This window comes from Rissa tridactyla, chromosome 3 (genome assembly GCF_028500815.1).
Source record: "Rissa tridactyla isolate bRisTri1 chromosome 3, bRisTri1.patW.cur.20221130, whole genome shotgun sequence".
In the NCBI taxonomy this organism is placed as follows: Eukaryota; Metazoa; Chordata; class Aves; order Charadriiformes; family Laridae; genus Rissa; species Rissa tridactyla.
Window position 1 is genome coordinate 60402154 of NC_071468.1, and position 24800 is coordinate 60426953.

The 24800-nt window shown below is 42.6% G+C and overlaps 1 protein-coding gene across 2 annotated transcripts in view; it reads right to left on the reverse strand.

Annotated features, from left to right (window-relative positions):
* EZR (ezrin) overlaps positions 1–24196 on the reverse strand; it is a 37992-nt gene extending 13796 nt beyond the window's left edge. Inside the window, exons 1-4 of one of the 2 annotated variants that reach the window (XM_054194930.1) lie at positions 23633–24196; positions 6110–6193; positions 1185–1280; positions 88–362 (exon numbers count right to left, since the gene is read on the reverse strand). In XM_054194930.1, coding sequence (XP_054050905.1) covers positions 88–362; positions 1185–1280; positions 6110–6193; positions 23633–23644 — 467 coding nt within the window. In that variant the 5' untranslated portion in view covers positions 23645–24196. Of the gene's footprint in view, positions 1–87; positions 363–1184; positions 1281–6109; positions 6194–23632 lie in introns of those variants that run through there. The other variant, XM_054194931.1, reaches the window with a different exon arrangement.
* Positions 24197–24800: the final 604 nt, after the last annotated feature.

A 24800-nucleotide genomic window follows, 5' to 3' on the forward strand; every position in this document is an offset into this window, starting at 1 on the left:
TTAAGTAGAATGCAAATTCTTGACTGTTAAACAAACAAAAAAAAAAAACCCCAAAAAATGGAAGATTGCATCAACCAACTCTTTCACCTTTGAGGAATCAGACGCTCTGAATTGAGGTATCCAGGCTTGTGCACATCTTTGTTGTAATCTCCAAATTTGGCCTGCACCGCATAGGAGCCAAGAAGTACTGCTGTTTCAGGAGGACAGTAGATCTCATCGCTGAGGATCCCTTCCTTCACCTGCAGGAAGAAGAGCTTCTGCGTGATGTCCTGGATCAGCTCTTCAGACACATCCTCTGGGAAGAACTTGGCACGAAATCTGAACTGGAGGGGATTCTCCTTTCTGATTTCTTGAGCAGAAACCTGACGACAGAGGTGACACCACAACTAATCAGGGTTGCAAACAACAGAATATATTGCCCTTACACAGTAAAAAGGATTTGGGGCATTTGCCTTAAGAGGTGAGTGACTGGCAACTCATTACTGGAATTCCTTAATTCTGGCTGCTTACTGGTATGAGAAAACAGGGGGGGATGCATTATATTTTACAACTAATCCAGTAAAATTCTGTTTGCACAGCAAGCCTTCGTCACTGGAGAACGATTTACCATGCTGTATCAGATGGCAAACCCCATCCAGTATTGTATGCATTTGACAGAGAACAGCCCCCTGACATTTAACAGGTGTGTCACTGACTGTCCCATCAAGGAAAACAGTTCCTACCATCATAAGAATTGCAACTCCACAAACAAGAGCACATCTGAGGCATCCGCACACTGTTACAACTGACCAGCCTTGAAGTGCAACTGCTCAGCCCTAATTAGTGCAACAACTGATCCTGCACAGAGACTAAAACCATCACTAGCCAAGATGCTCCTCCAGTCACAGCAAGAATAGCTGCTTGCACCCAACACAGTACAATATCAAGCTGCTGCTGTACATCTGACAAATGCTATAAAGCTTTCTACAATTTACACAGAAAGACAGGGCAAACTTCCACCGGGCCACACCTCACCCAAACAGTTCTCATGGAGGTCTGAAAGTTTTCTCTAAAAATAGTCCTGAGTTATGAGAATTAAGGAACAATCAACAACAGGTACAAGGTATATAAAGTTGCGACCAATAACACATCAAGAATAATGTAAACTTTAACCTTCGTTCAGCAATTAGTCCAAAGTCTGTTACCTTTTTATCAAGCTTCAGCCAAGTCTGGAATCCCTTGTTGTCCACATACTGAAGACCAAAGTACCACACTTCTCGCAAACCTATGGTTTTAACCACCTGAAACAGAAAAGTCCAGAAAAAAAAAGTTATTGTAGGCAACAGTTCACTTGAGGTCCAGGTATCCTCTCAAGTCCCATATCACCTGCAGGTACAGGCAACAGCCTAAATTTACTCATCTGGCATTTCTTAATTTCACCTTGTAGACAAAGATATACAGCTGCTGTAGCAGATGACAGCAACGGCATAGGCTAAGCTACTTGTCCTACTCAGTTCCTAGGAGAAAATGATTCTGGGCAAACAGAGAGACAGACAAAAGGGGCAAGTGACAGGCCACCAACTGCTTGACTGGCACACTGGCAGCAGGCGGGGCTTCAGCTCGCTTGTATCTACTGGTCCTTAAATCTGTACTTGGTGAAGCTAAGTTACTTTTTTCACCAATGCTTACGGTAAGATGGTCTGTAATGGTGTTAGTACTAACTACAAGTAGTTAGCAGTACTAATGAGTCAAGTGACCTTGTCTGTCAGTCGCCAAAGATTATTTGACTGGAGGAAGCAGCTGAGGAATGCTTCACACAGCTGCTGCAGTAAGCTCCCCATATGGTTTTGAGAATTAAAACAAGCTGCAAGTATTCTCAGTCAAGGGTATTCTTTTTTTAAACTCACACAAAGGCTCATTTTGAAGGAAAAAAAAATACATGGATGGCCCAACATTAGGACAAATTTAATTTCATATATTATAAATACTGACCAGATGAAAGATCCAGAAGCATCATCTGTTGACTGGATGGCACACATACTAGTGAAAATAGTCCTGATGGGACACATTCCTTTTTGTCAGGGAGGAGATAGTCTAACAAGTTCCTGACCTCCTCCTACTCTTGACCACTTGTTCTTTTAGCCCAGTAGTTTGCTGACAGCCCATCTACCTGTAAAGCTGTGCTCTAGGCAGAGCCAAGATCTAGAAAGATCCACTATGTACATATCTGGATCACTTCCTTGATGTTATTTGCAGAGTAGCCCCTCAAAAAGTGATGCAGGCATCATCATAGAGAGCTGAACTGAGTGGAAGACGAGAGCTTTTTAAAACTACTTTGCAAGTTAGGAAAGCATGACAGACTCAAGAGGGTGTAGCTACATGTGCTTCAACAAGTCTAAGATCTCAACCAAGGATCCGTTTCGCCCTCACCATTGCTGGAGACACTCTGACTAAAGAGCAGACTTAAGACAGACAATGATTTTAGGACACTTAATCAGTTTTTGCTGTAGTTTCCCTTAAATTTTCATACTGGTGAGCTAGAAGCCAGTCTGTACCTGTAAGCAAGAGCCTCCTGGATTTGTTAAGGTAGATAGGGAAAAATGCACCATTCTGATTAGCACACTGAGAATTACTGTTTCCTGTGACGTCATTGAATAATAGGCAATCTACAAAGTTTAGTGATATAAGCAGAACAAGAAAATTGCATAGTAATATGAAAAATGTAACTAAGTAAACATAATTTTTAAGGATAAAGAGGTCAGTGCCTACTAGTTGAGGAAATGGGATAGCTTCACAGCTAGACATGGTGGGCTGTATTCAGTAGGCTATGGTTTATATATTCTACTTCAGCAGGGCCGTAAGTAACTAGTTATCACTAATTAGAGTTTACCTTAGGAAAAAAACCAACCCAACAAACAAAAAACCCCAAACCCCACAATATTTTTTAAAAAGAGCTGGGGTCTGAAAAATACTTCAGCCTTTACTTGACTAAAATTCCTTTCACCTCCTCCCCCAAAGTGTCTTGTTTCACCACAGACAAGTTTTCTGGCAGCTACATGTATTTTTAGAAGGGTCAGAACTGGGCTTTACTCAATCCTAGCAGAAAAGCAGGGGTATGTTGAGCGTGGTGCTTCCTGTTGCACAAAAAAGTGTTGCAACTTTGTTAACATAAAGAGTTACATAAATCAAGCAGTTATCAGGTCATTATTGCTGAATGTCTCTTACAACTGAAAAAGTACATTTTTTCCATAAATCAAGTTAGAAAGCTTGCAGAAGTTATGACCCCCAAGTTCTTCCCAAAACCTAAAGGCAGGGAAGGAGAAAGTATTAAGCTAAACGTCACAATTTGGCCATTTGGGTCCCACACCGGCCCTTGCTCTGGGCTGAGGACATGAATGTTTTAGTCTGTGTTCTGGAAGTGGTTTGTAAACTTCTTCCATAGCAAAACAAGGAAGAAATAAGAACCAAGGCATTCTGTTCAAGATGGGAGACACCTCCCCCACCTCCTCAAATGCATGAGACAGCAAATCTTAAGTCTGGCCACTCTACCCAGAAATGCATTCACCCACAGAAACTGCCAGTGACACTCTCTCCTCCATTTGAACCTCTTTCTCGTGGCCAGGACAGCACACGACCGCCTGGGAGGTACTCCAGCCCAGCTGCAGAGCCCGTTGTGTTGGCTCTTGGGACACCTCGGACCGTTCCGGTGTAAACTCTGCAGAGGTCTGGCTTGAGTGGAGCTGAACTCAATATTCACAGGTTTCTATTATCTTCCCCTTTCTATAAAAGGCAGTTATAATCCACCTTACGTGCACGATAGATTTATGCTAGCAAAGCCTAAAGCACAAAGGCACTGCCAGAGTAGTTTTGCTAGCTGACAGGAGGCAAAGAAGTCATCTTGTGGTTTTTAAAAATAGCCTGCTTCGTCAACACCCTTTCCCCCCCACCCCCCAGTGGTTCTGCAGTTCAAGTCGGGCCACTCCCCATACCTGCAAAAACTTGTTGCCCCCATAGGCTTTATCTGAGCGTAAACTCCATTCGAGATAAGGGCCTAGTACAAGGCTTGCACAGCAGAAGTGAAGAGACGATGCCAGAACAGTTGCAACTAAACACATGGTCTTCATCTTCCCTGTTTTTCTGCTGCACGCTTCTGCCTTAGCCTTCTCTCGGTGTGCAGAAGTGCACTCCAAGGTATGGGCTACAGACAAGAACTTCCAATCACAGGTTTTAAACTAGAGCCATAGGATGTAAGGAGCAAATCTTCATGAGGTGATATTCTATCCCAACAGTGCAATAAGTGCTGCAACAAGCAGTCTTCACAAGTTCAAAACTACATAGACAGCAAGCTAGAACTATCTTGGATCTGAAGCATCCTGACTTTTTCCGTGTTCTCAGGATTTTCTGCTTCTCAGCTGAGGTCAAGAAAGTAGTTTCTCTTCTGCCAGAGATGACTGACTGTTAACAGATGTAAACATTAGTGGATACATGGTGGGGAAAAAAAGAGTCCTTATTGAATCCTTGTCACAAGGAACACAGGACATACTTACACTGTCTGATCTAAGGCATTGCTTTTTAAAAAAGTGGCTTTTAGTCATTTGGATTTTTGTATCCTCAGAGACAAAACACGAGTTCTCTGTTTTGGGTTCACATGAAACGGGCTGGGGGAGGAAATTACCCTGATGCAAGGGTGGTCAGCAGTGAATGGAAAGTCAAATGCTGGTTCCATAAAAATGCAGGTTTCATATGCACTTCACCAAATTTCCAGTCAATGAATACTTGAAGTTTATCCCACATCAGTAAATATAGCTTTAATTCCTTTTGTTTATTAATGCTAAACACAATTTGTAGTTCTCTATTTTGTACTGCAAAGTTCTGCGGTGATTATAATTTGGTTTCCTCCTTTCACTCCCTCCAAGAACCCACCAAATATTTGGGTTTTTTTTTTTCCTTTTTGTTAGGGTTTTGGGCTTTTGTGGGCATTTTTGTTTAGTTGGTTAGTTGTTTTTTGGAAGAGTTGCCATAAAGCCTAGCAAGTTCCAGCTAACTCACCGTAACAAGAAATTGTACCAACAAAACTTAGAAGGAATGGAAACTGTTTAGCTGGTTCTGCCTACTTGAGTTAAAGCTCAACCACCCTTTGCTATGAAGGCTAGCAGGGGACAAGGGGAGAATTGCAAAGGAATTGCTATAACACTTTGTAAACAACTTATTATGTGTAACTGAAGTCTGCCTAGATCAATTCTTAGTTTTCAGAGTTCCAGCAGGAATAGCCAGAGCAAGCTCTTTTTTTTTTTTTTAAATTCCAGAACAGCAAGTTAAATTTGTCTGCTGAAATATTGGCCTTGTTTTAGTTTTATAAGAGCAAGCTTCTTAAAAGAATAATAAAGTTTTACAAAGTGGTGTTTATTTATTTTAGTTGTCTTTATCTGACCTTTGTAGGTCCATCTCCAAACAGACCTCTATATTGTTAATGCAGCAGCAGGAAGAATAACAGTAAGGGAGGAGAGTCTTGGCTACTCATGCCCTCCAGTTCCCCGGGAACTCCCGGAGGAAGGCTGGACAAGTCTCTGCTCCATCTTGCTGCGCAAGGGCTTCTTACAAGGCATGTTGCTATAGTTGCTGCATGGAGATCACAAACTTTTCTGGTTTTTCAGTTGTTTGGCAAACTCAAACACCTGTGGCAAGTGGCTGCCTCCAACCCCGCTTCTGAATGAATGCAGCTATGCCTATAGAGCTGATTCTGAAGAGGTTTGGGATTTTTTTTGCACAGGGACAACACTTCAAATTTAGAATTTCAGAAATTAATAAGAGCTAAGCTGTATTTCAAAGCAAAAGGTGCATTTTTACACGCTACCTATGCTGTCTAGACATTTTAGATCCCTTATGACATTTCATCACCCAACACTGCTAGGAAGACAGGTTTCACTGGAACATAAAACATATCTGCAAGGATTTTTGCTTTTTTCTTTTACTGTGATGGAATTTAAAGATCTTAGTTCAGACCAGGGCCCTTTGATTAAGAGGTGGAGAGAAGAAAGAAAGGTAGGTTTGGAATCCAGTCTTAAGAAAACACTATAGTCTGCAATGTACTCCAAACTTAAACAAGAGCCCACACCAACCCTTCACTGACCTGGTCAAACAACTGTTTGCCTGTAGTGTTTGGCTGGATGGCAAACTCCAGCTCTGCATCCATAGTAACCACTCGAACATTGATCTAGGGAGAAAAACAAAAAGCATTGTTTAAGATGTATTTAAAGCTATTTCTCAGCGTTAACACAGTACTTTATGTACAATACAGTCTCCATGCTTTGATGCACTACCGTAACCTCTGTAATATACACACTTAAGGCCCAATTAGATTTGCATTATCACACCACGAAACTTAATTGGGGCACTGACTTTGCTGTCTTATCCAGATTGCTCTACAGGTTTTCCTACTCAACACAGGATTGGACTGAGCTTCTGGTTTAATGGCAAGGCATTTCAGAGTTGACTGTTTCCAGGCCTAAACCCCCTTGGAGTAAGAGCACCTGTGAGTGCACAGCATAGCTGCCTGCAGGCCATCCCTTGGATTACGAAAGGCCCTAATGACTAAATTAAATTTAAGACTTATAATTTAACTTCCATTTATATTAGAGCTGGAATTAATCTGAGGTTTTAAAGGCAAAAGGCTGCAGATTATTCTTACGAAGCAATCAGCATTAACCCAATAAACGTTCATTCTTTCCCTCATAATAATCTACTCAGCACACAAAAACGGCAGCTACGGGAACCGAATGATAATATAGGGCAAGAGTTCACTAAGCTATTGCTGTTAGTGAAGAAACAGCATAACCAGATTTACTGCAATGGCAGCAGTAGGCTGCAAGACAGAGGTTACTATTGTATGCAGAAGGCAATGACTAGAAAAAGTCTATTAGCAGTTAATCAGGAGGCAAAAGCAGCAACTAAGCTTCCAGGGAATAGCATAAGGGCTGGCAAAATGGCAAATCAGGGAAGGATTATCTCCAACTGTTCCAACTACAGGAGACTGTATTGCTTGCAATATTATACTATATCTCAAAAAAAAAAAAACAAACCACAAAACAACCCAAAAAACCAAACTACCACCCCAAACGCAAATTAAAAACAAAATAAAAAAAAACCCCAAATTGTATGATTGGGTAGTGTAGTTCTACTAACAAGTTAGATTTGTAGCTTGGTATTTTAAAGGAAAAAGAAGAAAAAGTGGACACATAAAAAATACAAGGCCAGACAACGGGTAAGCTACACACAGATAAGATTTCATGACATTTTCCCAACATTTTACAAATGTCACATTACGGAAAGCCAGAGCTAACAGCCCAGGAGAGCCTGCTACAGCTGCGGCACTGGTGCCCAGCGCAGAGGCACACATTTGAAGAAACAAGAGGAAGGAGCAGAAGAGGAACAGAATCACTCACTATAAAACCTTGACATTGCAACAGTTCCCAGGCACTCAATAAAGTATATTTAAAATCTAGGCTAAGTGTCAGGTAAAGCAATGTTACAGTTAACACAGAACTGTGAATAAAACAAGTTGCCTCAGCTAAGTTTCGTCCAATGTATTAGAAAATTTTGTGTTCTTTTTAGTAAGACATGAAGGCATCAAGTGTCTTCAAACATTTATAGAGACGGTTGTTTTTCCTGCTCCCTCCCAGATGACAGAGGACCCTCCCACAGAAAGATGACTGAAGGCAGTTTCCAAGACATGGAACCCCAGAACTGAACCAGAGAAGATGACTGCTCAGGTGCCTTGTCACTTTCAAGCTACATTTATGAAGCAGTGTCCTTTAAATTAGGATTTAAAAAAAAAAAAAAAAAAAAAATCATCTAAAAGCAACAAGAAAGAACAAGCAAGAAATGTTTTCTAAGAGCTCCTTTTCCCAGCTGTAGCATTTGGGATCCATAATGGAAGTAAGCTTAAGGCTTTCTTCCTGTGCCTTAAGAACCAAAGGTTTCCCAAACGCTGCTTCCAGTGTAGGAAGGAAGGAGTAGTTCAGATACCACATTATCAGGAACAGCAGGACTGCAATTTGAAGATGTGACCTTAAAAAGCTCCTGTTGCTTAATCCCTCTCAACAATAAATCCCTAATCATATTCTAATCCCTTTCTACCCCCTTCAAGAAAACACACGCTCGTAATCCGCAGTTTTGTATTGTGCAAGTTATTTAGTACTTCTGGCTGAAGCACCACAGTGGGTGTGTAAAATAAATATCACTTTACAAGAAAGGATGTGCTTCCCACTCCTTACCAGAAAACCTGGAGGATCTTGGCTGAGCGCAGAATTCCTGTCACTACCGGTACATTCATCTTTTACCCCATCTCATTAGTGGTTATTTGCTAGTAAAAAAGGTAAAGTCCCTAGTCTAGGGGAATACCCTGTATTACTGAAACCCTGAAAGTCCCTCCTGGATACAGTCGCCTTCCTAAAAGATCAGCTATACAGTGAGCTATTTAGTGCTAAAGCCATCTACCTGCTACATCTTTTATTTCAGTATTAAGACCAAAAATTTAAGTCATCTGCTTTCCACTTCAGTCATTTAAAGCAATAAGCATGCAGGAACATGACTGCTTGGTTACCCAAAAAGCTTTCAAGGACACTTGGGCTGTGTGGTGAAGGTTAATTTCTGTGTTCTTAAGGGCTTGAACAACCAGCGGGACAAAGAGGAACTCCCTGGTGTGCCCTCAGACAAGCTGCTAGCCACATGACAGGCAGAGTAAGAAGAGACAGGGCCTCAAGCAGTTGTCACCTCAATGTGTTGATGACTGCCTGGGAAAATCCTTTGAGTCTCCTTCCTGCCATATTAAGTCCTCTTGCTTCTCATCTCCAAACCTTAGCCTTGACTTCAAGATGAACATAATGGTTTTAACAGTGCTTCTAAATGGATGTCCTACAACCACTCCACACAAGCTTTTAGCCACAGAGAAGCTGGTAGCAAAGCAAACAGAGCTTAACCCACTTGAAGCCCTGGTTTAGACACTCTGAAGAAACCTTGGTGTCTGTTAGGCTGAGAGACGATCAGTTTGGCATTCAGCTCAGACCACATGAAACTCCCCATGGCGCCAAGATGATTAAATCAAAACCCAAGGTGCTAAACTATTCAAGATATTGTTGGGGAGGAAAACAGGGAACAACTCAGGCTAATTTCTGAACAACAGAAGAGCAAAACACAGTTACGACAACTTTTGAAAGTGAAGTCCTGCTTACCCTGTGTAGACAAGGCAGGTCATTTGCAAGATCCCTACCAAACCCTGGCAGTACCCCAGGACGAAACTGAAGCCATAACCAAAAAGAAAGCAGTTTTTAATTGTTTCAGAACACAAGGTGCACGGAGAGGGGATAACACACGGCTGTTATACATGAAATAAGGGTTTTTAAATGCACACAGCACGCTTCCCTCTCAATAGGCCAATGCCGTAACACTTTATGATTACACTTTTATGTCTGAGCCTAACATACTTAAAATGAATGACAAATAGGGCCTTAGAAGATTTGCTTGTGTCTACAAAAACATTACAGAACAAAAGGTGCTCCTCTTCCCTTCTCTCAGGATGCATAAAATTGCTAGCAAATTTGATCCAGAGGGGAAAAATGCTGTGGAAAAGGCAATGCCATTTGCATTTAAAGGAAAAAGAGCTCCATGAATTGTAACAGACAACAGAAACCGAACAACTTACTACACCAAATGCTGAGCACTAATTCCATGGCTTCAGACTGTTCAGAGTGGACTGTAACGTGTTACCTACATTTCCAACAAGACAGCGGAAGTAAGATGAAAGATGGAGCTGGAGAGAATTCAGAATATAGTTTAAATAATCATAACACTACGGAAAGTTTCTGTACTAGGAGTTACAGTAGTTAGAATGGGATCTTCCTTGCTTTAGCAATGCCCTCAAGTCATGCCTTTGTTCTTACTTTTTTGTTGTTAAGACAACATCTCTTCTAATGCTAAGTCAGTAGATCAATCTATGGGACACTGCAGCCTTTCAGAGACTGTGCACTATATGGTATCTAACTTTGAAAATGAAAGTGCCATTTGAAAAACATTCAGAAAACGTTGTCTCTTAAGGACGTAACACATTGCCAACCTACTGAGTGGCAACATCTTCTCTGTGTAAGATCCAAGACCTAGATAGGAACCCAAGATGACATTGCCTCTTCAACCACTTCATCTCACAAATGCACAGTTTCCAGGTGTGTTGTACACTCTGGGTGCACAGGTAGGTTTTTTTGCTAAAGTCTGATTCTTGAGCTACAGCCTGTTGGTCCAGAATCTGTCTGTGGTTGCAGGCAACATATTATCTTTGAAGTTAACCATCATCCTCCTCCTGATATCGCAGCTCCACTGCAAAACATCCTACACAGGAGGGGAAGAGGAAGGCAGAACAGGAAAAAACCCCCACAGCCCTCACACACAGTAAGCCATCAAGGATATTTGACATCCTGATGCATGAAATCCAATACTCCTTAAGTTCACTTGCATAATAAAATGGTTTAGTGAAATCATGAAGTTGTGCAAGTCATTTAGAATACCATACAATTTATTTCCAGTGAATACATAAGATAAAGGGTAGTAAATACCAACTTTTACCCACATATGCAAGACAAACCAGTACTCAACATGCTGCATATCATTATTATTATGCAGCTGTAAATGCCTCAGACAATGCTCAGGAATGTTTTCTTCCTCCTTCCAAGGAGGGATAAAGACCAGAGTCTCTTAAATAGCAGGTTTACAAGTGCAAATGCTGGAGAAGTATCTTTCCAAGTGGTGGCAATTAGCAGTATCATAGTGGAGAAACCTCCCAGATAGGCGTGCCTTCTTTCTTCAGTCACTGGATGTCTGGAAATCCCAGGCAAGCAGCTGGAACACGTAAGCAGATCAACCACATAGCACAGAGGGGATAAGGGGCTTTGAAGCACTGTACCTGCACAGCACATATGGTGAAAAACAGCATGCAGACCTGTTAAGGTTTCTTGCACATAAGCAAACTGACCATATATCACATGGACATGCTTGTGGTGAAGGAATATGTCATTCTTAACAACAACAAAGAAAAAACTGTAGTATTAAGAATACTACTAAGAAAGCAGTAGTATCAAGCTTGCATTCTCACTTCCACAGGTCTACTCTGCCACAACACAAGCAATAACTACTATTGTACTTGTAATAAATAACAGACAACTTTTTTGCCCTGAGTTGTAATGCATCTGCATGGACAAAGTAATCTCATTTCAACCTTAGCAACCAGACCTGTTCATAGATGCGTGTAGTGATTAGATATCTCTGGTAACAGGGAGAGCAATTTCACATAGCAGCATCAGATGAGCACTGAAACTGCTCTCTATTCTTCTACTTTCCATGCATTAGTGTTCGTTGGTTCCAGGCCCACCAATAAAGAAAGATATTGTGCTAATTGATGGAGTAACTGTAGTCCCAGCTCCTGGAAACTATTTTGGAAAATTTTCAACCTTGATTAGGAAAAAAAAAAATTAATCCTAGAGGCTCCAGAGCTCAGAGCTGACCTACTAACACATCAGCGTCTACATTTCTCTATCCTCAAGTTACTTCAGTCAACAGCTAATGGTTCAGAGACTGGAGAGGAGAGGGCAACTCTGGGAAGTAAGCAGCACAGATAACCCAAGCAACTGGACAGATATTAATTCAATTTAATATATTATTCTTTAGTACTCATGAACACTTATGTGTCAAGAACACAGCACCTAGAGCCAGTTGTTTCTTCTCCGATAGAATAACCTGCCTGATGAATCAAACCCCATCTAGTAATATAATTTATGTGGTCCCATATGACATAGACTAGGTCTCTGACCTCAGACAAATCTGAGCCACATGAAATTACAACTGAATGACAAGTTGTACACCTAAATTCTCCATAGCTTCCGTCAAAGCAAGAGACAATGTCATTAATATCAAGGAAATTATCAATTCTATTCACCACTGCAGGATTGCCAAAGCACAATTTCCATCTCAGTTGGGCTCAGCACCTTCATCTTGTTGGAACTACTGTTGGGAAATGTATTCTGACCTTCTCATGGCAGGACAAGGTCTTGAAAGAGGGATATGAGTGTGGTGGGGTAGAGGGAATAAGAAAACGCAGTTAAGTATTCTCCCAGTCCTGGAAGATGGAATGCACTTTAAGTTCACAAAGAGCACCTAGTCAAGAATGAAAAAGAAACTCTTTAGGAGGACAGGGTCGGAATGCAAAGATCTTGGTAGGTCTGAGAAATAGTTACAGGTGTTACACTTGGAGAGGTGAGAACGGAGAAGAAGCAGACAAAGAGATGAACAAATTACAGGCTTGCAAACAATGGGGTACAGCAGGACTGCAGACAAGGATGTGGCCTATTATAATCCCCACAAAAACACCACGTTTCCTTGTGTGATGCTATTGCATAGGAGGAAAAATTACATTCTTGAGTGTATTTGTCACCGGAAGCATTACAGAAGGTGACTACTCTGTTCTGCTTGCCTGATGACTTGCCAGTTGGAATGCTGTAACCCAAATTTGAATGCTTATTTTGGAAGGGAGCAAATTAATCAAGGAAAGTCTGCACTAATCTGCAGATCACGTGGTTTTGAGTTGGTTGCAGGGTTTTTTTGGGTTCTTTTTTGTTTCAACCTGGAGTTGATTTCTTAGCATGACGCTGGTCTCTTCCAAATGGGAGCTGTCTGAAGCATGAAGGGTTTATGGAGAAGACAGCAACTTTTAAATGCACACAGAGGAAAACACCAAAAAGCCCTCTTATTTTGCAGGCTGGGTAACAGGAAAAGAAACAATAATTGCTGGAGTGGTAAGATATTGGGATACTGAATAACCACTTCCATGAGGCCTTCAGACAACATGGGTTCATGTCCCCCCCAGTGCTACATTTTTGTGATTTAAAGGATCTCCAAGAAGCTAAAATGAGAAGGCAAATGACAAACCTGCAATTTCTCTTCTGTGGGAGGGAGAATCTGATTCCTATGACAGTGGGAAAGAGACGTACAGCACAAAACTGAAGAAAGCCTTTCAGTAGGATCCACACGCTCCTCCCCTGCTCCCATGCCAGAATCTTTTCTGCACTACCTGTGCAACACCTAACATTTCAGAGAGGGCACTGGCAGCACAGCAAAACAGTCCCAAGAGTTCCCTTCCACACTGCAAAGCACACAGTTTGCTACCAAGGGAGAAAACAGCCTCATCAGTTCACAAAACATGAGTAGGGGACGGTCTTATTGGCATCCACTTGACTGACAAGGCAAGCTCATTGCACCGATTTAACCACCCAAGTTTCTCAGCATACCGTGTTAAATCAGAGAGACCGGACTGTGAACTGAAGGACATGTTCCATTTCAAATCTCATTGTGTTAAACATTGCTTCCTCATTGCAAATAAATGGGAACATTAAGTCACGTCCCACTGGAATTCCTCCGAGTCTATGAAGCAGAGTTAGGTACTGCTGCATTTGCAACAGGTAAAATTAGAGTTGAATAGGCTAGTCTTTGTTCCTTAAGACCTTGCTCACCTTCCCATGAGAGGGGGAAATACCACTGAGTGTAAATAAAGGTGTATATAATAAGCTAGAAAGCTAGTACTTACTTTAGAATTCTCCAGCATGGTTGTAGCCTTAACTACTAGTCAGCTTTAATGCAACAGCTTGTACAACCATTTTATTTTTTTTTCGTAGTAATCCTCAGTATTTAAGGAGCAATAACTATACTAGCTATACTTCACTGAATTTTTTAAAATTTACTCAAGAGAAAAGGAGGCCAGGTATTTGCTGCTCTCATGCAAGGTGAAAAAGCTTTACAATTTCTGTGGAAGTTTTTCTGAAGAGAGGAAAAAGTACTTTGAGGGGAAGCCAAGAATAATTTTGACATGAAATCTGAAAGCTAGAGACTCTTTTGATGAAGTTGGTGGGAGGGTGCTCACATGGGCAGGAAAACCTTGAATACCCAGACCTGGGGAATCATCCAGAAATTCCAGTTTTAGCAAAGCAGGTTGAATCTTCAGAACAAACTTCCCCCTCCCTGCCAGCATACACAAACAGATCACAAAAAAGCCAACGCATTGAGTTTGGTTTTGCAGCCAGGTCACTTGACTCTTCTTTGTGATATAGCATGAAACCTTCCTTATAATTAAACATGAAGCTAATCCTAGGACATAAATCCAAACTTTTTCAGTTTATCTGTGCAAAAGATGCCATACTAAATTACATGCCTATCTCAGTTTCCTTAACCAAAGTCTGATATATCTTCTGTCAGCATATAACAACTGCATAGCATCTGCGTGAAAAGCTTTGAAGCAGCCATGGCTGTAATTCACTTCTTTATCTTAGCTCAAGCAACAATGCTCTGCGTGCCAGAAGATCATGAAGATTTCATGCAGGTGTGGCAAGCGTGCATGACATCGCATCTCTGACAGCCCTGGTTCCCAAATGCCTAGGCCTCAGACAGACTTCCAGCATTCTCCACCTCTGGCCAGCTCTGTAAAGTTAACATTAGTTGCTCAGTGAAACCGTAAAACCAAGCAGGTACTCTTCCCAGAGAAAAACCTTTCTCTATCCAAAGTTAACTGTCCCAGTTAGGGACAGCTGAAAAACTGAGACAGAGACCTTTTAAAGATTTTACAATTCAAATTGTTTAAAATCTTAAATTACCTAGGGACAGCCCTACGTTCTGACAAGACATAAAGCAATGCAGTTTGAGCCTGAAAGGCCCCAAGACATTGCCCTTTAACAAAGCCCCACACACCCGGGGAGCACAGATGTTTTTCATGCAAAACATTTGCTCTTTCTCAAGATCTGTAGGAACGGTTTACTCTGAACACAAGACACGGCTAGGAAGCGGTAGTAGGGTTTATGGCACTCTCTTGATATACATTACCTTTCACTTTAAAGACTCTCTGACACTGTATAATGCTCTATTAACACTGTCGGAATACCTGTGTTTTTCAAGGAAGGAACACACAGCCAGTGACAGCAGGCTCAGCACAGCACTGCTGCTTGGATGAGCCATTTGCCCTCAGCTGACATTAGAATGGATTTAGGAACACAGACTGCAGCAAGAATAGGTCCTTTGTACCTAAAGGATAAATACAGAGGGAAGCTGCAGGCCACGGGATCAAACTCCTTCATACACAGACTGTTTTATCATGACAGCTGTTGTATCTAATTAAACATAATGAAGTTGCAAGACTAAGGCTTTACACATGAAGTTTAAAGAAAGCCTCACAACCAATCCTCAACTAAGTTTTACCTCAAGAAGTCACCGAGAGTCCAGAGCAAATCAGACCATCTTTTGTGCTCTTCTATCAGAAACATCAGCGTGGGACCAAGTGCAAATAATATAGAGGTTTAAGATTGCAAGTTTTATTATAGTTTCAAAGTCTTTTAAACAAGTTAACATCTCCAATATTTATAAGTCAGCTACATAAACTAATATGATCCTTCTGCAATCCCCACAAGGGAAAATAAAAAAAAATAATTGAGTATCTTATACTCTTGGTCCAGAACACAAACATCGTTTCATACCTCTGCCTGACTTTCTCATTCAGAAATGAAAGGTATGCAACAATCTATGCAAAAGCTGAACCTCACAGTACCAAGTCACAACAAAACAGAGGCAGGGTCTGAAGACATGAATATTCTAAATAAAAGCTATAATAGCCTCAGAGCTTTGCCTGAATACGAGCACCAATACCAGTGCCTTATACTCCAATGCTTATGCAGATGCAGAGGTTCTAGAGAGCACTAGCGGATACTCACTTGGAGACCAGGCAACACCACAACCTGTGAACGCACAGCTCTCAACACTTTCAGTAGACCCTGCATGAACAGTACTAGCACAAGGTACAATGAAGATTCTTCTGAGGTAGAAAACTGGCACGTTATGTTGAAGCAGGCTGGGCTGTGTGAACACAAGGAGAATCTACGACTTACGCTCTCACAGGATTATGCCTTCAGAGTTTAAAGGGGACCAAGAACCAAATGTTGGAGAAATGGTCTCAACAACTGTGCTCTTCCCAAATGCAGACATTACAGGATGCAAAACAGTATTTTTCATCAGATGTAAACTGGAAGAAGCTTGAGGATGTTTAAAGGCACGGAATAATTTCCATGCAAGGATCAACTAAGCTGGTTAGGACTTCTCGGTTTGAAAGAAAGTTAACTGAGGCTAGGATGTAAGAGCATATAAATTAATGAGCTATATGAACAGCATGGACAAGGACCATGTGTTCACTGCTCTATCGATAGAATAACTACAGAGCACCAACACTCTGAACAAGAGAAAAGTTTTTCAAATAATGCTGTAGCAAGGAGTTTCGTTGATAACTTTCGAAACAACGTGAAGGTTATCTAGGACAACCTTTGTTAAAGCATGCTGTGGATGCTGGAGTTCACATGGTTTCAAGGGGAGACTGGACAAGTTCACAGAAATCCATTTAGTAACTCATTATATAGGAACTTTCAGACTCCGGGACCTCAGCAGCTCAAAGGAAAGCAATGCTGTGTATCTTTGAAATACTCTTCCTCAAACATCAGCTTTTGGCCGACATCAGAGGCATACTATTAGGCTACAGGGGCTTTCTGCCTGACCTGGCAAGGCCAGCCATGTTCTTATAGAAGTCAAAGCGTAGAAGGAACAAAAACTGCCTTTACTTAAGGAGAAATAGCAGTGTAACAAGTCACACAAGGCCCAGTAATGATGTGTGTTCATTCTGCATTCTAGTTATGAATCCATTTGTTAAAGAGGGATTTATTGATCCAATACCCCACCCTTCTGTTTTACCTGTTCCGTAATCAGCTCTTTCATTTTACTCCATGGACTTCAGTGGAACATAGCACATGGCATTTGCAAAATTTATGAGTGGAATTATGTGATGTGATCACCTCCTATAGCTTGATAACCTGATCTATGTCCAACACACTACAACGCTCACACCTCCCAACAAGGTACTTCAAACAGTATGCAATGGGCGCTATTTGCTCCCAGATAAAGGGAGGTCATTGCAAGTCCTGGAACGTCACCTAAGCACAAGGAAATTGCTCTTGAGAAGTTATAGATTGCACAGGAAAAGCAATTGGAAGGATTGACAAAATACCCCTTCCTGACTCCTAAAACAGCTGGAGGGCTTCTGAGTTTCACACTCTTCACAGGCCCTTCACTTTATAAGTGTGATGGCAAACAAACATGCCCCCGTGATTCCCAAAGTGTACCCAGAGCACAGCAGGGACAGAAAAAGTAACTTCCAAAAGTTTGCCTGCATGGCTGTATGAGTTTTTAAGGGCAAAGTTATTCTCTCCCACACTGATATCACCAAATATCAATTATGCAAATCCACCCACCAATTCACACCACATACTTTGTGCACCAGGAACTTTCTATAAACACTTCTCTCTACAAAGACAAGAAGTTAAGCAAACTAAGCTTTCACGATTAAAGTGTATTCAGGTAGGTGTTAAAGAATAACTTTAGCTCCCACAAAGAACTCTGAAGCCCAGATCCTACAGTACAGACTTTGAAGTCCTCTACTAGGCTACACGGGTTAAACTCAGGCACCCTGGTACAAACGCGAAATTCTTTCATCTCTGCTGCTTTGGGTAGCAGGCAGCTCGTAGATCTGCTCTATATGTGCAGAACGGTGGACCTGGCAGAACCGAGAAGCTCTGCACCTGTTTCATAAGCCTTCTCAAGATTCATCAACTGCACGTTTTCTCGCATCCCTTTCTTTCACACATTCCACACTGAGGTTTGAACAACCACAGCAAACAAGGACAGAGAGGAAGAGATGGTGATAGCGATGCCTGAGTTTTACCCAATAGCTAGAGCACCTGCTCATGAAAATGGGAAGGAGAAGCAAACACACAATAACCTGCTCTCAAACTGGGCAATTCCATACTCCCTTCTCAAAACTAGCAGGAGTCCACAGGCCTTGTATAGGGGTGCCAGCACCTCTTCTGCCGAGCTTACACAACAGGTAGTCAAATACAAGTCCTTGGTCATCAAGCAACAGTTTCACTTGCTCACTCAGTCAGATGAGAGTCCTGCATGCTAATTCTTAGACTTTTACTTTGACAGCTGATAGTATCAGGTGCTCATCAGTCCCAGCTGAGAATATGGCTGCTACTCATGCTCTCTCAAAGATGAGAGCAGAGGCAGGGAAGGCAGGTGATTTTTCCTTACTATGAAGTAGGAACTAGAAAGAGAACCAAATCTGGATCTGAACAAGTGAGTAATATAGGGGCAATACGGTTAGCTGTTATACTGAGCTGAACATTGCTTCCAGACTCACATAGCAGCAATTTTCTCCCTTTCCTAGGGGGAAAAGATCCTGTACAGTGCCAGTGAAAGCCAAGGACTTCAGTTGCTTCTGCAAAGAGCTATACATCTCAGCTCACAGGCTAAATGTTATCTAATGCTGAAACCAGGCTTCAAAGCAAGCACACAACGCAGCTAAAACACATTACTTAACACAGAGTGCTGTGTGGTTCAGTGATCTTAGGCAGCACTGCCTTCCTTCAAGGTCAATTGAGTGATTATGGGATTTACAGTGCACATAAAGCCCTTTGGACACAGAGTGACAAACAAGAACAACACTAATGTGGGAATCTTCAGTGGTCATCAAGAATTCTTATTCTCAAAAAGTCCTGACGTATCGCAGGTTGTTTTTTTCACGGACAGAGGAAGACATTCATGTGGGCGGAGGGAGAGCGAAGAACAGGAAGGCTTATCTCCCCCCCCCACCCCCCCCCCCCGCTCTTTAAGAAGGCTAAGAAATTCTTTAAGTAGTGACTAACATAACAGTTAACACCCTTGATTTCTCTGCAGCAGTTAACATCCCAGAACAAACTGCCCTCAGAAATGCTTACTCAGCTCATGCAGTAATTCAGATTTTTGGCACAATTGTGAGCTCATTCTCTTGTAACTTTAGTCATCTGTGAACTACTCCCTAAATTTACTATTAATAGAATCCTCCACCTTCCTTTTGCAGCTATGAGTGGGAGTTCTCATATTTGGCAAATTAAAGCTTCCTAACATTGCCATTTTGCACCAGAGTATACACCTCCTGGTATCAGTTAAGTACGCCATACACCATATTATCTGATGTACTGTAATTGGTGCTTACAAGGAAAGGGTAAGATTTTATTCCTGACTAAATCTATAGCTATCCATAAGCTAAGAGTATTTTAATTAATTACGAGCACTTAAGGATACAAAAATAAATAATTTTTATTTCAGCCCAGTTATATCTACTGTGAAGAACTTGGAGATAAAACTATGTGTAGTCAGCAGATACACATTCAAGAATAAATTGGGAAGGTCTAGGAACAATTATTATTATTATTTGTATTTAGAATAAATTCCTGTCACTGCACTTGCATCTCTTGGGCTGGCTTATCATAAACTTGTTTAATTTTAATACCATAATCTGTTAACAGACAGCTAAAGGTTAGGCAGAAGACCTGCATGCTGTCTTCAAGTTCTTTTTTTTCAGAATTAATGTATATTCAACATCAAACAGGTATGGAGGACTTGTCTAACCACTTAACGCTTAGCTCACACTAGCACATTATTACAACGCAGGGCTGGGAAAAACCTTTTGAGTCATCAGTTCCAGCTCCTCACTCCCACAGGCAGCAGCATTAAATCGTGTCCTTGTCAAACTACCTTAAGGGATGCAAGGTCTTGTAATAGTCTCCTAATAAGACCTACAAGCAGGGAAAAAAAACAAACCCACCACACACACAACTGCTCTAATGTTTAAAAGTCCCTTAAACCACAAGTTCTGCTTAAAGCAGTTCCTCCTCTTTGGCATTTAAACCCCTTACATTTTATACAGGTGAAGGAAGAGGTAACTTGTTTAATTCTACCAGGCTAAAGTAGCCAGGCACTTCCTCATCATGAGGTGGCTTTCTGCCTCTAGCCAACCCAAACCCCTTCTCTAGGTTCTGCTTTGAATTTGACTCTCATGTATTCAAGGAAAGATCTCACTAGCACTTTCAATTAATGCTTTCCATTAGAGAAACACTATGCATTGCAGATGACACAGGCAACAAAACAGTCACCTTACCACTGATTAATCTATATACTTCTATCCTATATAGTTAGAGACCTTCTTCCACCCGTCTAAGTTTAACTATTGCAATGGGACCTTATTATCCCAGTCCTTCAATCCCCTTTATACGGCCACCCTCTGCATCAATAATACTTCCCTCTCAACAGCATGGTATAAGCAGATTTCATTAGTATGCTCAGCTTTCTGACCACAGGCCACTAGTAAAGGTATTAAAAAAAAATGGTGCCTCTTGAGATTATCCACTCTTTAGCACGAGAAGCTGTTAGATTGCATTTACTGCTGTACTTTCTTTACACAGTTTTATATACCTGCACACAAGTATTAAAAGTTCTTGTGTGACAATACATCAAATGCTCTACTGCAAAGCTGACTTCATTTCTTGTGAAGCTTTAAGTTTTTTCCACCAACTGGAAACAAAAAATCCACTTTTGATAATGTAACAGAGAATGCTGGCAGGTCAGATCAAATTAACAGGTCTATAGACCAGAGATCACATTTCCTTCTCCTTCTGTAAGTAATGCTCATTAGCCCACAGCCATGCTGTTCTAGCCACAATTTATTAGATTGGTTTGTTTTGCAAAAGGATGTAATTCTGCTAAAACACCAACCATTCAATGAGTCAAACAGAAATAAACTAGTAACACACATCTAGGGAAAACACAGAGAGCACACAGACACTCCATCAATAAAAAGATGCAAGGCTGAGCAAATAAGTTTATTTGGCATTTCACTTGTCTTCAAATAACACAGCAAGATTTGGACAAAATGACATCTCTTGCATTTCCTTACATAATAATTCACCACCTATGAAACTTAACGAACCTCTGTACAGACTAGATAAAAGTTATGCATCTGAACTGCTGATGAACTCCCAGCCATAAACCCTTACGCACCAGGTACAAAAAGTTATATATTTATAGCTTACCTCAGAGGGATCTTGTTACTTTGTAACTGTTACACATGGCAGAATGTCTGTGTCAAATTATAAATTAACACTTGCCTATATTAACAAATATTTTTATGTCAGAATTATTTTCTCAACTGGTACTAAAATTTATTTTGAGCACTGTAAACATGCATCAGATCCAACTTATTGTCAGTGAATGTCACCACAGAATCTGGAATACAGTTGGCTCTCTAGCACTTCACTTTGGTACTCAATTAAAATACAAAATCACTAACGTTCTAGTGTTAATGGACTTACCATTTGTTTACTGTGAAAGAATAGATTCCAAACATGGTCTGCGAGCTTTGTGTGTGCATGCATAATTTTTGTTAAAACAAAAGTTTCATATAAAGGTTTAACTTAGTGGTTTTTGGGGGGTGGGCGTTGCCAAGATTTTGCTTTCCGTCATCTTAATCTTTACTTGTAAGAATTGATGACCAGCCTGTCAAACTTCACCCACAGCAGAATGAAGTCTGACAGGCAACATCATATCTACTTATGCCATGCAGACAAGATACATGCAAACAAGCGTAGGTAATAAATATTTAGTACCCACGTCACATACCCATCAGAAACTAAAACTGCTTCCCTGTGCGTCCCAAGAGTTCATGCTATCATTCCTCACGCATGCCAAAGGCTGTTGTCATGTTCATCCTGAGCACAGTTCTGCCTCTGGAGTGACAGCTTTACATCCTCTCCCCCTGCTCCCTGCAAACTGACAGGAATCCTATTTAGCTGCATTAAGAACAAATGAGCTGGGTTGGGAAGGATCCAAATCCAGTCTCAGTCTGAAGCAGTTGGACCAACCGGTGTGTTTTATTAAAATAACGTCTGCAAGATTCCTCTTTTCTGTGTACTGTAAGGTGAAAGTTAGCCCTACTGAACAGCAGGTTAAAAAAAAAAGTGCTTGTATCATACAAACTATTGACACAGAGTCTTCTTCATAAATCCCAGACAGTAGGTCACTTCTCAAATCACTAGAGTACAACTGTCCTTCCCCAGTGGAAGGTGGTTTACACCATCCACCTTTGTTATTCACTGGCTAGTCAGCCAAGAAACAAACAAAAATCACAATCTATGAATAATATGAACATAGCTATGTCAGGTAAAAGGACGAACATGACAGTAATTTTATTTTTTTTTTTTTTTATAAGAGATTAAAGAGTTTTTCCACACCTATCCATGGCTTCCAGTAAGGCTTAGTCCTAAACCAGGATTTCAGATTATTCTGACCAGGATATTTCAAGAAAGCACTCTGTAATTAGCAAATGGCTAATAAGGCAGTGAGAGATTATTCACACACAACTTTTTACATCCATGCTTTGTAAATTACGTATTTTCTCCCCCATCTGCAGAAGGGTCTTCCAGTATACATTTTTATATGCAGTGATAGATCACCTCCTACGGGTGAAACACACCCAGGGAGACTAAAGATTTAGCAGTTCTTAAAAAGGATTGAGTGCATTTCTGGTTTACAGAAACTGCAAAATAAGTTAACCTAAGCACTCCTTTTTTGGAGGGGAAAAAAAAAAGTAGGAATTTAAACTAACTTTAATGTTATGGTGGTAAAACATCGATTACTTATTACCATAAAGATAAGCTTTTTTTTACTCCCATTTCACAGGGGGTAGCTGATACTCAGATAAGTCCTTCACTGCACTGCATTTTAAGAAATATTGCCTCTATTGGAAATAGATAGCAACAATAATCTGTTTTGATTATGCTCTTCAGTGTTCAAAAGCGCACCTGCTCCGATGACTGCTCAAAGCTTCGTGTTAGGCAGTTAGCTCCTCAAGGGAATTGTTTTTTTTTAACTGGCGGAATAGTAGCAGATTTTAAAACAAAATAAAAAAAAACAAAAACAAACACCAAAACACTAGAAAATCGAGGGTGTCAAGGAAAAAAGAAGGAGGGATGAAAAAGACTGACAAGTTTGTTCCATTAAAAAAAAAAAATACAGAAAGAAAAAACAGGTTTTGATAATGACTGCTAGAGACCACTGCGGAGAACTGCATTAAGAACCCCTGGCACTTAGTCTTTACATCACAAAGCAAGGGGGAGGAAAAAGTTTCTCCTACGTTTGCAGACACATGGACACTTCCCGTAGATAAATTGCACAGGCCATGCAAATACTACGTGGAAGCCGGTGCAGTTTTGCCATCCCTCGCTAAGCGGGAGGGCGATAAAAATCTCTTCTTGTATGAGTTGCTCGGGAGGGCTGTGTGTTCCGAGATCGGGAGCGCCGCAGAAGAAATCCACCCTTTGATCCCCGGCAGGCGCCTTCCCGGCTCCCACCGCTCCTTCCCGCCCTCCCCGCGGCGGCAGGGCCCTCGCACCTCCAGCCCACCCCGGGCGCCGCCGTCCCTCCGCCCGCTCGGTGCAGCTCTGGAGCCGCTCCGGAGGGCTCACGCTTAAACAAGCCGCGGCGGAGCCTTGGGCGCGGAGGCGGCGGGGCCCCGGGAAAAGCCCTCACCACCCCACCGGGGAGACGACCGCCCCGTCAGGCGCCCGGGCGCGGGCAGACCTCAACGGCCAGCGCCGGGCGGGCCCCGGCACGGTCCCACAGAGCGTCCTCTCCCCTCCCAGCCCCATGCCCCGCTTACCGGCTTCGGCATTTTGAGGGCTGCTGGTGCTTCTCCTGCTCCTCAGGCAAACGTTCACGCAGCGGCTGCCTCGCCTCAGCCGAGCGCCCTGTGAGGAGGAGGTGGGAGAGGGAGGAGGAGGAGGAGGAAGGAGCCGCTCCCGGCCACGGCGGCAGCACAGCCCGCGAGTGCGTCGCCGGCCGCCCGGCGGCGGTTAAGTACGCAGGTGGGGCCGCCGCGGTGACTCACCGCCGCCGGCCATTACCCGCCGCTCCCCCCTGGCGCTTTCCGAGCGCGGCACCGGCCTCACCCAGCTCCGCCGGGCACCCCGGCCGGCCTCGCCGTCCCCCGGGGCGCGAGGGGGGGACACTCGGGTTCAGCCTCCAGGCCCCGCGGAGTGAGAGGCACGAACCGTCAGGCAACAGGTGCCGGTGGGCGGGGGCGGCGCCCGGTAACGCGGCGGACACAGCCGAGCGGCGGCGGGGCCTCCTTGGGTCGCCTCTCCTCAGTGTGTCCTCCCCCGCGGTGAGACCCTCACGCCCACCGCCCTGCCCAGCGCAACATGGCCGCCGGGGCCAGCGCGCCGCCGCCCCCGCACCTGCCCCTGCCGCCGCCGCCGCCAGCCGGGCAGGGCCCCACCCGGTGCGGCGGGGACGGCGCTTGCCAAGGCGGAGGATGGCTCGGGCAACGGTGCCCGGCACCGGGGAAGGAGAGGAGTCTGAGGGGGCTCACCCTGCCGCCAGCCCCGGGACGGCGGAATGGGTTACCGGCGTTTCTTGTGATGAGGGGCACCGGCGTGTCTTCCGTTCTATTGCGAGTCTGTAATAGTCGGTGTTGTTTCTTGCAGTTCAAAGCTGGGAGATAAAATTACTTAACCAAACACAGGATTGTTTTGTGTATTAAAGCACATTTGCAGCTACAGCAGCAAGAGAGAAAAGTTTGAAAATCCATTTAAACTCAGAAACTAGAAAGAAAAGAGTATATTCATCTGGCCCCGACCTTTCATCAGGACCAAAAAAGATCATGCAAGTAGCCTAACAATTTATAGGGATACAAAGATGACAAAGTCTGTGTCTCTGCCCCTTGTTCCTTCTCCCTCTTCATTCACGAACACACTGCTGCAGCTAAAGTGTCCGTCAGCTCCGTAGGAGCTGCTGGCCTCCCACAGCATCTCCTCGCTTGGCTGGTC